At 45.7% G+C, this 14,060-nt stretch overlaps 1 protein-coding gene across 1 annotated transcript in view; it reads left to right on the forward strand.

Moving 5' to 3' along the window:
- The first annotated feature begins 1,448 nt into the window (after positions 1-1,448).
- Positions 1,449-14,060, forward strand: part of MTMR7 (myotubularin related protein 7) — an 89,293-nt gene continuing 76,681 nt past the window's right edge. Inside the window, exon 1 of the mRNA XM_084879237.1 lies at positions 1,449-1,781. Within this exon, the coding sequence (XP_084735363.1) occupies positions 1,758-1,781 (24 nt within the window). The 5' untranslated portion in view covers positions 1,449-1,757. The remainder of the gene's footprint in view (positions 1,782-14,060) is intronic.

Here is a 14,060-nt window from a genome sequence, read left to right on the forward strand (position 1 = left end):
CTGGATCAATTTTGTCAGATGCAAATAGCAATTGATTGTGCTTCTCCGAATTGCCCCCCAGAGTGGTAGGAGGATGAAGTGATTTAAAAAAAAAAATGTGACAGAGATCTGTAAGTTTAACAGTAAATGATTGAAGAGACATGCCTTTGGAAGGCTGCAATGTGCCTACCAGGCATTGGCCAAGAGGTTAAAAAGTCTCTACAGCCAAAGAATTTACAATCCAGTTGGAAAGAGAAGTGAGAGCTAGGATAAAATTGGATATTACCCTAAGGACTATGTACAGTTTAATGAAATTTTAGTGATGGTGGAGCATTGTACACTCAAAATTGCAGGAAAAGTGGTGTGAGGTGGTGGTGGTGGGAGGAGTGGGGGTCATGCATTTTCTTTGGCTTTTCCCAATGGATTGATCTTAACAACGGCAACTACTAAATAACACCCTAGCTCAGTGGTCAGCAAACTCATTAGTCCACAGAGCCAAATATCAACAGTACAACGACTAAAATTGCTTTTGAGAGCCCATTTTTTAAAACTTAAAGTTCTTCTAACGCCACTTCTTCGAAATAGATTCGGCTAGGCCAGGTGTCGGCAACCTGCGGCTCCGGAGCCGCATGCGGCTCTTTTTGTTAAGTGAAAAAATCCTTTTTCTGCACGATCCGGTATATAGCACTAAGGTAAGAAACAATATATGGAGTGTTATATTTGTTTTAAATGTCGCAATGGTTTTGCGGCTCCCAGGTTTTTTTTTTTCCATCGAAAACAGGTCCAAGTGGCTCTTTATGTCTTAAAGGTTGCCGACCCCTGGGCTAGGCCGTGGTATTTTGGGGAAGAGCCACACTCAAGGGGCCAAAGAGCCACAGTTTGCCAACCAGTTGGCCTGCGGATGAAGTGTCTCAGGTTGATTCCGGTCAAAAACATATGCTCCGGTTGCAGGCTCATTCCCCACCGTGGGGCGTGCAGGAGGCAGCCGATCAATGATTCTCTCCATCAATGATTCTGTCACTCTCCCTCTCCCTTCCTCTCTGAAATCAATGAAAAATATATTTTTAGAAAAACGATAACTTTCTCATATAATGGATGCTTTGTTTCTGTTCAGTGGGAGGTCAGTGAGGATGGCAGATGAGCAGCCAACACTGTGCCGAGGAATAGCTGTCTCTTCCAACAGTGTTGTGGCAAGCTGGTGAGAGATGCCTGCCTCACTAGGTCACCTCGTAGGGCGCCTACACCGCTGCTGTCACTTCCACCCTCATTCCCAATGCTATGCGGGCTGCTGGCCTGCTGGTCTGTCCAGACAGAGCCCGCTGGGCCCTGATGGACCCAGAGCACACGGGGCAGCAGCCTTGGGGGGCTCCACCCTGAAGCCCCAGGATCCTGGAACGCCCTGGAAGGAAGCCGATGGGCCTGCGGAGCAGCTCGCCCCCACCCCTCCTCCGAGAGGCCACACCCAGCACCGGGCCCCCATTGTGTCTTGGGGAACAGCTGGCTGCCCCTCCTCAAAGCGGGTGGCAGCCTTTGAAGAGGGAGAGGAGGCGGGGCAGGTGCAGGTGCAGGTGCAGGTGCAGGTGCAGGAGCGGAGCCGCAGCCTCTAGGGCCGCGCGGGCGCCTCGCGCTCCCGGCCCGCCTGGCGCCGCGGCCGCCGCACCTGGAGGCGGAGCCAGCCCCGCAGCCCCGCCGCCCCGCAGCCCCCTCCCCGCCTCCCCGCGCTCCGGACACGCCGTGCGGGAGCCCGTCCTCCCGGGACCTCCAGCCGGGCCGCCGCCATGGAGCACATCCGCACGCCCAAGGTCGGTGCGCCGGCGCGGGGAGGAGGGCGGGCGGGGATGCTGAGCTGGCGGGAGGCCGGGCTTCGTCGCGGGGCGCTGGCCGCGTCCGCCCGCATCCCGGGGGTGGCAGCGCCGAATCCAGGGAGGAGGCAGCGCCGCCCCGCCGAGCATCTACCTCCCGGTCCCCCGGAGCCTCAGTCTCCCCTCGCCGCCTCCAGGCCCGGCCTGGGCGGATGCTGCACCTGGCCCCTTGTCCTGGAGGGTGCTGGGTGGACCCAGGGGTGGGCGCGGGGGGGGGGGGGGAGGACCCCAGTTGTCTGGGGAGCAGCGAGGCTGCTGATGTGCAGACAAACGCCCCTTTCTGAAATCTCACCGTTCTGCTGCTGGCTTTTTCATTTCTGTAAATCGCCCCTTGGCAGCTCTGAGCAGGAAAGAGACATAAGCCTTCCTGATGGCAGGTGCAGGGCATCAGCGTACGTGCAGGTGGAGGGGATGCACCGGAAGCTTGTTGATTCTAAGGGTTCAGACACCCCCCCCCCCCAAATTCCCCCTGCTTCTTCTCCCCCCCCCCCCCCATCATCAGGCCATGAGCTGCATTGGGCCTTACACAGAGCGGATGATCAATATTCACTGCAGATTCGATGTTATCAATCCTTCAATCCTTTCCTCTTCCTACCCTTTCCGGCCTGTCTGCTCCCTTGGGGAGAAGAGTGCAGCTTAGGGGTTCGTCCGCTGGTGTGTTTTGAACCCCAGCTTTTGAACCCAGGGAACGCGAGGGACCCCCGACCATTCCAGCTAAAAAACGCCCTCCCAGACCCTCCCACTCACAGTGTGCTAGGAGCCTAATTCAGATGGGAGGTGATCCACTCCCATAAAAACTCTCAGCCAGCGAGAGACTTTATGTGAAAAGCCTATTGGCTCTCTCTCCGACCACCAAAGCTGTTTCGTTTCCAGCGTGAGCTCTTATTCCTAATCCAGGTTCTGGGCAGTTAAGTGGAAGCTGGGTCTGAGGGGTTCCAACAGTGGTGGGCAAACTGCAGCTCGCGAGCCACATGCAACTCTTTGGCCCCTTGAGTGTGGCTCTTAGGCCAGCATAGGAGTACCCTAATGAAGTCAATAACAATGTACCTACCTATATAGTTCTAAGTTTAAAAAATGTGGCTCTCCAAAGAAATGTCCATCGTTGTTCTGTTGATATTTGGCTCTGCTGACTAACGAGTTTGCCGACCCCTGGGTTAGAACTAAGGTAGCCCCAGGGGTCCCACGCCTCTCATGGGGGCGAGGGCGCCATTTCTTATGGGACTTGGTAAAAGGAGGAAAGAGTTCGTTCCCTTTTAGATTCCGGAATGGCACCCCTTTGTAAAAGCGCCTTTGCAATGGCCCGTGTCTGTGGAGGAACAAAGCGTTCCGTTTGCTAAAGAATGTCCGTTCCAACAGTAAATGTGAGTTGTTTTCATTTTGCCCGATGGAGTTAAATTGTTGCTTCACGGTCGGGAAATTGTAAACGTAGAAGAGAGTGCCATAAACCACAAGGTAGGTGGCTCCAAGCTTTCAGAGTCTGAGTGCTGCTGAATAATTTATCCCGGAATGATGACATGAACCACGGATTCTCTCTGCCCTTGCCAAGGGCATCCCTTCTTTGTCATTTTCCGACAGAATGTGAGTTTGGGACGGGGAGTGAAGGCCTTTCTCGCCCGTTTTCAGGCTCGCCCTGTACAAAACCACATGTGTAAACCCGGGAGGCGAGCTGTATTCTTTCTTATTCTTAAAACTGGTTTCCATAAACACCTTCTAAGCAGTGTAGGACTTCAAATCAGAAGTCCCCTTCCATCAGGAAATGCAAAGAAATGGGGAGAAATGGAGAACTGTCTGAAAGGTCATTGAATTGAAGGTCATTAACATTTAGGATGATGCGGTTGGAAACTATAGAGATTGGGTGGATCCGGTTCATGTTTTCATTCATTTCATTCCACAAGTATCTGTGAACCTTGGTGTGCCGGGCCCTGTGTTAGATCCAGGAGAGCATGAAGCATCACGGAGTGCCCAGGCTGGAAGAGGAAGCAGCTGTTAGTCTGGACAAGCCTGTGTACAAGGACCGTGGGCAGGGAGGAGAGAAGGCAGGGAAGATGAGCTCTACCGTAAAGGGCTGAGGGTGCTTTGTAAAGAGCTGGGTCTTAACGTGCAAGGAGGCATGGAGGACGGGGAACAGTGGAGACAGCTGTCATTCATTGTGTGAATGTGATGCATTGTAATCAGCCCATCACAACCTCCGAGAAACTGAGAGGCGAACAGGGATGAAGACAGAAATGACGACATGACTCCTCACGGCTAAACAGCATCTCTTTGAATTTTACATTTTTAAGTGCAAAATGCAATTTCACGGTCCAAACGAAAAAGAGAACAAGACAACTTGCAGAGAGTATATTGCAAAATATATAATTATTGGCGGTCATCTATTCATCTTTATCTCATGCTTCTGTTACACTCTAGGCCCTAGAGTCTAGGGTGCTGAATAGGTAGCTTGTCTTGGGTGAAAGTGTACACAGAGTTGTTTATCTGACCCACGCTGGGCTTGAAGTGAGATTGACCACGTGGGTAGCAGGGGTTTATTTTAAGAGGAAAAGAAGTGCATGCGTGTATAATGTACCGTTGCTTTCTTGCTATAGTGAAAGTCATTCGCTTGCTCTTGGTAAATTCTGTGATCTCCATCACAACCTCTTGTGTCTGCCTCAGTGTCGGGAGGAAAGCTTAAGGAGACAGATGCACGTGAATAATCTGGAGTGCTTGTGATAGTTCTTCTTGGGTGTGTGTGTTTAACTGAAGGCTCTAACGGAGCATATGCTAAGCAGAGTGTTTCTCTCCCAGAATGGTTCCTCTAGAGCAGTGATTTGCAACCTTTTTTTCTTTTCTTTTTTAATATCTCATGGCACACATAAACTAATTATTAAATACTAGAGGCCCAGTGCACCAATTTGTACATGATTGGGGTCTGGCCAGCACAGCCCCAATTGGTGGATTTGGGCTAGGCCTGTCGGCAGGAGAAGGTGAGAGGTTGGCTAGCTGGCCTGGCCATGATAAGTTCCTGATTGGGCAGGGCCAGCTGGGGAGAGGGGCTGGGGAGAGGGAGGGGAGGAGGAGGCTGTGGGTGGGATGTTGGTGAAGGGGCCAGAGGCCTGGGGGAGGGGCCATGTGTGGTTGGCTGGCTGGCCCTGCCCCTTATCAGTGTGGGGGGGCTGATCAGGAGTGGAGCTGGCTGGAGGTAGGGGCCTCGGTTGGTTGGGCAACCCGGCCCTGCCCCTGATTGGGGGAGGGGGCTATCAGGGGTCAGGCCAGCCGGGGGGAGGGGTTGGGAGCCAATCAGGGTGAGGAGGGTGGCCCATTGGGGGTGGGGCTGGCCAGGGGGAGGGGCCCCAGGAGGTTGGCTGGATAGCCCCACCCCAGATCAGGCTGGTTTGCTGTCCACAGTGGGCTCCATAGGGACTGTTTGTTATGGTCATTACGGTGTTCCGGTCGCTGGCTTTTTAGATAGATTAATAGATTAATAGATAGATAGATAGATAGGTATTTTATATTTTTTGCTGATCTGACAAAAAATAGGTATTATTTTGATCCATTCACACCTAACAGCTATTGTTGTGTTGACTGTTGTCGCTATTTTCTTTGACAATCTAAGGGGAAATTGCTGATCTATAGAATTAATGTTCCGGAGACAAGCTAGCTGGCAGTTAGGTTGAAGTGAGAACACTAAACGTTACCTGGACTCATCGCGGTGAACTCCTGGGTCTCCCCTTCACTGTCTGGCTCCCTTTACCCCTGGGAAGACTTGCTGGGAAGAAAATCCTCTGCTGGGACAGTTTGGGTTCAAGTGCCACTTAGTTGTTGAAAGTTTTGGGGCTCCTAGAAGTAGCACGCTGTGTTTGTAGACGTGGCTTGGTCCTGGGTGCAATGCTAGTGGTCCTAGGATCCTGTTAAGCAATCTCTGCTTTTTTTGCTTTGGTCTTTCTGGAAGACATTTTTCCCCAAAGGTGTAAATCTCAGTTGTAAAACGGAATGTGATGACTTTTCAAAGCAGATCTTGAAAATGGTACCTTCTCTTCCTTTCCTCCCAACTTCCCTAATCCAAGCTGCTACGCTACTAGCCTCCAAATTGGTGTCCTAGTTTCTTCTTTCTCTCCTCTAACCCCTTCTCCATGGAGGGAGCCTGGGTGATGCTTTCTGGACCAAAGTTGATGGTTACTTTCCTGCTCAAATTCTTGGTGGCCTCCCTTTGTATAAGGATATAAAGTGAGAATCCCCAGAGTGGCCCATGAGGCCTTGTATGGATGAACCTCTTTTGACTTCCCCGCTCTCACCTGTGAGTCTTCTCATTATGTACTAACCATTGGTCACCACTGGCCTTGTGGGTTTCTCGAAGGTGGTAGGTCTTTCCGGCCTCAGGACGTTTGCGCTGCCCTTTCATCCTGGGAATCTCTGGCCTCACTCTTCACCTGGCCAAATCCCTCCCCTCTGAGATTGAATATTTCCTCTGAGAGGCTCTTGCCCAGTTCCCCATCTAAGTCAGATCTGCTTGTTGAAATTTCTCGCAGAACCCAGTACTTTACCTCCCGCCCCTGGTTACACGTTCTATATTTATTTGAGTGATTGATGATTTGTTTCATGCCAAGCTCCCCTGCCAAAGCAGGAGCCCTGTCAGGGTGAGGATCGTATGTTGTTCACCCCTCAACCCAACCCAGCTGCTGGCAGCAAGTAAGCACACACTGCTAGTAAGTAAATTAACACTCAGATAACAGAAAGAATGAAACAGTCTTGGTTTCAGCACTTAGGTGTTTAGTGTTTGCTGTAGTAATCCAGGCCTCATGTACATTGTACCCATGACTAATCACGGTACTGTTAGTCTTCTAATAAAACTAGTGCTAAGTATTAGAGAATGTCAATGTATTCTGTACAATAAATAACAAAATAATATATATATATATAAAATGATATGTATTTTGTGATGATATGAGGTATGATATGAGTTTGAATGAGGTAGAATTCAAATAACATTCACCATTTAAGTAATTTAAAGTGTACAATTCAGTGCTTTTCAGTCCATTTTTCATGTTGTGCAACTATCCCCACTATCTAATTTAGAACATGACCGTCCTCATTGCGTCCTTCAGTTCGCAACAACCACTAGTCTACCTTCAGCCTCTGTTAGATTAGCCTAGTGTGGACATTTTATATAGATAGAATAATGTAATGTGTGGCCTTTTGTGACTTGTTTCTTCCATTTAGTATGATCTTGTCTAGGTTTACCCAAGTTGTAGCATGCCCTGGTATTTCATTCCTTTATACTGTAGAATCATATTCCCTTCTGCGGATATACAACCTTCTGTTCACTCATCGCCTGATGGGCATTGATGTTGTTTGCAGTTTTTTATTATGAAAAGTGCTGTTATGAACACTCATACTTGTTTTTGTGTGTGTGTGAACCTAAGTTTTCAGTTCCCTTGGTTGTATCCCTAAGAGTGGAATTACTGGGTCATATAAATAGCTCTATGTTGAATTTTTTAGGAAATTGTGATTACATTGTGTATATATAGGGTGTTCCCAAAAATGTATGCACACACTTTGAATAATTATAAAGGCAATATTTGTTAAAATACATTTCATTTTCAAAATTGAGCTATCAGCTATTAAAGTGTGTATATATATTGATATTTTGAGGAAAATCTGTATCATACAATTAAATCCTTCCTCTTCACATGCATCCAACGATATAGAATGTACAGAGTACAGGACCTAGGTACTTTGGAAACACTTGTTTAAAGTGCACGAATACAAAGGTTTACATCAAAAGGGAATAAGATGTGCCGAGACCGGTTTGGCTCAGTGGATAGAGCGTCGGCTTGGGGACTGAAGGGTCCCGGGTTCGATTCCAGTCAAGGGCATGTACCTTGGTTGCGGGCATATCCCCAGTAGGGGGTGTGCAAGAGGCAGCTGATCGATGACTCTCTCTCATCGATGTTTCTAACTCTCTATCTCTCTCCATTCCTCTCTGTACAAAATCAATAAAATATATTTAAAAAAAAAAAAAGGGAATAAGATGTCTATTGTTATACAGTTAAACAAATTTTTGAGAAAACGCAAAGAGCATGAAATTATATCACTCCAAATTCACTTCTATTTAGTAATAACATGTCCTTTTTTACAGTCATAAATAGTGTTTTTCTCATATAGAACTTTGGGCCACCATTGCTTTGCATATATCTATTTTATATTCAGAAGTCATCCACCTATTCACTGTTTTAACACTTGCACGTTGTTCATTTGACTATAGTTTGCATAACCTGTCTCTATGATAGGGATTTGTGTCCTTCTGAAAGTTTCTGGTACAATTTTCTTAATGTATATTGCTCAGAGTAGAATGACTGACAGTAGGAACAGTTTTATAAGGGTTCCTATTACATGACTAGAGGCCTGGTGCATTAAATTCTTGTACGGGGTGGGGGTGGCGGTCCCTCAGCCCAGCCTGCACCCTCTCCAATCCAAGATCCCTTGGGGATGTCCGACTGTCCGTTTAGGCCAGCCTGTCCACCTCTAACTGTCCTCCCCTGCCGGCCTGATCACCCCTAACTTCCCTCCTTTGCTGGCCTAATTACCCCTAACTTCCCTTCTCTCCTGGCCTGATCACCCCTAGCCGCCTCTGCTTTGGCCCCTGCCACCGTGGCTTGTCCAGAAGGAGGACTGGACAACCAGAAGATGTTCAGTCTATCCATTCTGATTAGCATATTACCCTTTTATTAGTATAGATGTTTTTCAGAACTTTGAAGCCTCTCATATCGTCCAGGGTTTAGGCAAATTCTTTATTGTCCCAGAGAGCAGAGAAGATCTTGGCTTGATAGAGAGAAGTTATTTCCCACAATTACGGTATACATGTTTGTATAAGAGAAATTAGTTTGTCTCTTAAGGTGTCTAAGCAGGGTCCAGATAACTCATCACAGAGGACACGGAGGCATCCAGAGTGAGAATGAACCAGGACTGTGTTTGAATTTCTTCTGAGCCAAGTGCCCAGCTGCCCTGAGATTCATACTTTTGGTACAGGGAACTCGCTGTGTCCCTTGGCAGTCCATAATGACCATGGACAGCTCTCATGATTAAGAAGTTTTCCTTATATTTGGTCAAAATCTGTCTCACTTTGCTACTTCTTTCAGTTTGATGTCATCTACCGTTTAATGAACTTGACCTCCATCACCTCTTCAAAATTTGTAGTTTTTAGTAGTTGGACTTAGCTAGGTCCCTTGGAATATTGCCCAATACATCAACCCTCCTTCCAGAAAATGACCAAGTATTTCATTTGATGCTTCCATCTCCCTAACCTTTTTGTTAGCTAAATCGTTAGCTCAGTACCGCCTGTTCTGGCAACTACCCAGTGCCTTGGTCTTAAGTCCCTTTACCTATCTCTTGCTGAACTCGGTGAGTTACAAAGGCACTTGATGACTTTAGTTTGGTTGCATTGGGGGAGAGTAAAGTGTGGTAACTATTTTCCAATTGTATCATCGAGTCCCAGATCAGGAAGAGAACCCCTCCGTTATTGCCACACATTCTGTGTGAGGTCAAGTGCGCCCTACTATTTCCTTAAATGATAGTATCTTACACTTACCTCTGTTGAGTGTTATCTCATTGGATTTTGCTTATTGCCTAATCCCATACCCTGTTTTTAGACTCTGGCACATCAGCTCTTTCTCTCAGTGTGGGACCATTTACTAATGAACTTGCCCTGGATTCCCTCATCTGTGATTTTATCCAAGGAAGAAACTAGGCCGGCAGATGTGACTCCTAAGTGACTAAAGCCACTTGCCCCTGTCTCCCAGGATCTTGATTCTGATAACAGAAATATTAATTCTTTCAGTTTGATGTCATCTACCATTTAGTGAACTTGACCTCCATCCCCTCTTCAACAAGATCATTCAAAGAAATGAAGCAATCTTCAAGGATGACTGAGTGGATGTTCCTGCCAATTGGTGGTTTCTTTTTCTAGGTTCATACAAAATTCCATTAACGAACCCATTTTAGAATCTTGCCTAGAATTAATGTCAAACTCACCACCTTATACAAACTGTCATATCATCCATTTGAAAATAGGGATCTCATCTGCACGTTCTCTGTGATGGAGAGAGCTCAAACAGAGTCATGAGAAGATGAGCTTTCTGGTGTCATTGACCACCATGATGCCATCTATACTGTTCTCTCTTCTTTTAACAGGTAATTTTTAGATTATAGAAGTATGTTACTTTTGATTCTATTTGGAATCAACATAGAAACGAACCACTGATAATATTTTACTGTATTTTATTCTCTTATTATGTTCACTGTATGAATCCTCAGACTTTTTACTTGTTGGTTTAGAAACTTAGGATCACCGCATTCAATTTTGGAGCATGCTTCTTTTAACCTACTATCATGTAAGCTTTGCAAACATGCTTTTAGAAGAATATATATTTTTTAATCCTATGGAAATGTCATCAGATTAACCATTTCCCCAGAAGGTTATTACAACAATGTTATATATGATGGATATTTTGTTTATTAATTATTATCTGTATATGTGATTACTCCCTTAGGATAGATCCTGTAATGAAATAATGGGATCACAGAGATGAACAATTTTATGGTTGATCTTTGTTGCCAGATGATTTTTTTTTAAGTTTTTCAATTTTCAGAAACATGGTATAATATCTTTCTCACTGTGCCATTGCTTTATTACTTAAAAAAAGTATTTGCTAATATAAGGTGGGAAATAACATCTTGTTATTTCATTGTATGTTTTTTAGTATTAGTGAGGTTGATGTATTCTCAAAAATAGATTTTTTTTACCATCTTGTTAATTTTCTGAATTATCTATTTGTATTTTTTTCCATTTTAATAAGTGGTAACTTGTGTGGCTCAGTGGATGAAGGTAGCATGGTAACATTTACGCCACCACGCAAGCTTTCCAAAGAAATGCAGTGAAGGGATTCCACACCTGGAGACATTGGTGAAGAGAGAGCCAGGCATGCAGCTGTGACCTCCTGTGTGTGTCCACTTTTATTTACTTACCAGTAAGTGTCAGCGTTTCCCATGAACAACTGATTTGGTTTGGTCACCGCTTCTGTCACACCTCCACAAGCAAAACTGTGTCCGGAGTGCTTGCTTCCACAGCACAGATGGGCATATGTTTCCTCATCCCGATTTTTATTGGCTTTTCCACTCTGACCAGGACAAGCTGTGAAGTATGCATGAAATCTAACCGCTTAACAAAACACCCGGGATTCCGTGACTTTGTCCCAAGTGACGGTTCCGTTTTGCATTCTTATATTACACGCAGAGGGAGTCCAGAGGCTCATTTTGTCCCCTATGTCTTGGGCCAGGAACAGCCGAAACTATTTTTTTCCTAGTGCCCTTTCCCCTGGTGGACAGCTAGCCGAAGCCTTGGGGAGTAAGAAGTACTTCCCAGGACACAAGCCCAACCCTTCCTCCCACAGCCGCTTAAACTGGTTTAAAAATAACCCCCACTGAAAATTTCGTGGCAGGCTGTGACAACTCTGAAAAAATTGTATGTTTACTTTTCTCCTCTTTTTCATTTATCAAAAACACTGTTTATCAGAGGTTCCCAGAGAAATAAATGTATTGCCAGTAAAGAAAGTTGCATTCCTTAGGGCCCCCGGCAACACACACGGCATTGGGAACGTTACAGGTGCAGCTACCTGCACACGGGGGTGGGTCGGGGGGACGATGACTGTTGGGACAGTCTGGTAGTGGAGGTGTAAGGGAGGAATTGTCCTCTCGAGCTCCGTGGGTCAGTTCAAAGACACCATTCACATGGTTATTCACTCACCTGTACCTTCAGCAGATGTTCCTGAGTGCTTCCTATATGCCAGGCTTTGTAGGCCCTGGAGACCCAGTGGTGAACAAGACCAACAGAGCTTCTAGTTTCATGGAACTTCATGGTAGAAAAGATTTAAATAACAAATAATACTGCAATTGTTTAGAGCACTATATATATATATATATATATATATATATATATATATATATATATTTTTTTTTTTTTTTTCCCCCACTATAAGCTATGACTTAGAAAAGCTCCCATTTTTAGAAGGCATTCTTGCCATATCCTGCTACCCTTCCCCTGTCAGCCTTGCCCCTTGCCTCCCACCCCGTGCAGAGAGAAAGCTGGAGTCCGAACATTGTCCTGGGAGACCCTACAGGTCATTGTGGCTCCCTGCGGCCCCTCAGCTCCTGTCCTGTTCCCCTCACAGACTCTCACCAGGCGTCCCACCTCCTTCTGGACCCTTGATCTTGTCAAAGCAGACCTGGCCCAGGACCTTTCATGCGTTTCTCCCTTTACCTGAAACACTCCACTAGTTCCTCATGGCTGGCTCTCTCCTCTTCTCTATGAAAAGACCCAGTCATTGCCTTAGAGAGGACTTTCCTGGGCATGTTAATGCCCCTCCACCTCCGACTGCTTTTCCTGCTCTCATTTCCCTCCTAGCACCTTCTGGCGCCGTGGTCAGCAAACTGCGGATCACAAGCCACATGCGGCTCTTTGGCCCCTTGAGTGTGGCTCTTCCACAAAATACCACGGCCTGGGCGAGTCTATTTTGAAGAAGTGGCATTAGAAGAAGTTTAAGTTTAAAAGAAATTTCAATCGTACTGTTGATATTTGGCTCTGTTGACTGATGAGTTTGCCAACCACTGTTCCGATGTGTGTGTCTTTATTTGTTTGTAAACTTGTGTATTTGGTGCCTGCTCCCCTGCCCAGCGATCCCCAGGCAGAGCACGTGTGAGCAGTGACGTTATTCTGTCTGCAGCTGTACCTCCAGCTTCCAGAACACTCTGTGCCTGGCCCTTGGTAGCGATGCACAATGAATATTCCTTGAGCCCAATGAACTAAGAACACGGTTAAGTGACTGTGTGTCCAAGCTTCATTATCTTAAACCTTGGTTCTTCTTTTCCTCTTATGTTTAACATAATTTTGCTAATACCTGTATTTGATTAATTCAAAAGCACTTTACAAGAAAATATAAGTATGGCTTTCAATAGGAATGTGATACTTGGACTTGGTCTGACCTCAGAATTTAAGTTTTTGCCTTAAAGTTAAAAACCTTGTCACCAAAACGTGAGTCTGAAAGGTTCTCCCAAAACCTCTCACAGCTGACAGCACGCAGAGACATTACGCACAGTCACCCGAGGGCGCTCCGCAGCTCACCCTCCCGCTGGCAGGACACTGGTGTCTTGAAGAGCCTTAAATTTCCAAATAAAGAATTTTAGGAAGAGCTATGTGTTCATATGTAGCAACCACACAAGGAACTTCTGACCTAGAGCAAAGATAAACTAACCTTCTCAAAACTTCTCATATTCTATACCAATTGGGAAACCTCTGCCCAGTATGAAGACTAATTACCGTATTTTCCGGCGTATAAGACGACCCCCTAATTTTACAGTTAAAAGGTTTAGGCCTATATTCGCTGTATAAGACTACCCCCCACTTTCAACGCAACACCAGTTCTTTTTTTAATAGACCGCCTCTCTGACTCTGGCCAATCTGAGCAGGCTTTTTACTAGAACACAGTGTAGCTTCGGGTACAGAACATGTTTTAACTGTAAAATTAGGGGGTCTTCTTATATGCCAGAAAATACGGTAGGTTTAAAACACAAAACACTTAAAAACCTCTCTAATCTAGTTAATCTGGGTTAATAGTGCAGCTTTTATTTTTACCTGCTGGCTGTGTTCACATCAGCTTTTAAAGACTGTTTGTTCAACTGCAGCTGTGTAGATTTTTCCCAGCTACAGAAAAAGAAAAGTCTCAGATCCATTTTAGTTACATGGCATTTAGATTCCACATTTGCAGATGAAATCCCTTTTTTTTTTTTCCATCTCTGTTTCTTGTACTTGCAATATCTTCCACAGTTGAATATTCCTAACCTTCTTGTCTGAAAAATCAAATTCAATAATAAAGTATTCCTGGCTCATTGCATCTGATCTACCTAAAAGCCCTCACATGCTTTGATTTTGCCATAGTCTTGATCATTTTCATTCACTGGACAGATATCTCAGCTCATGCAGGAGCTAGGCATTAGGATACAAAGGTGAAATGTAGAGCCTGTCCCTAAAGATACTACAGATAAAGGTTGTTATGTTGCTCTGAAGCATTGTACAAGTCCATTATTTCAGGAAGCCAACAAGCCAAGGACTCTGTATCCCATCTCCTTCTTTTAATGTAAATTCTAATGTAAGTGTGGGCCTAGCATTCTTCATGGTGCTACTGGGAATAT

The sequence above is a fragment of the Pipistrellus hanaki genome, assembly GCF_964339955.1.
Source record: "Pipistrellus hanaki genome assembly, chromosome: 3".
Classification (NCBI taxonomy): domain Eukaryota; kingdom Metazoa; phylum Chordata; class Mammalia; order Chiroptera; family Vespertilionidae; genus Pipistrellus; species Pipistrellus hanaki.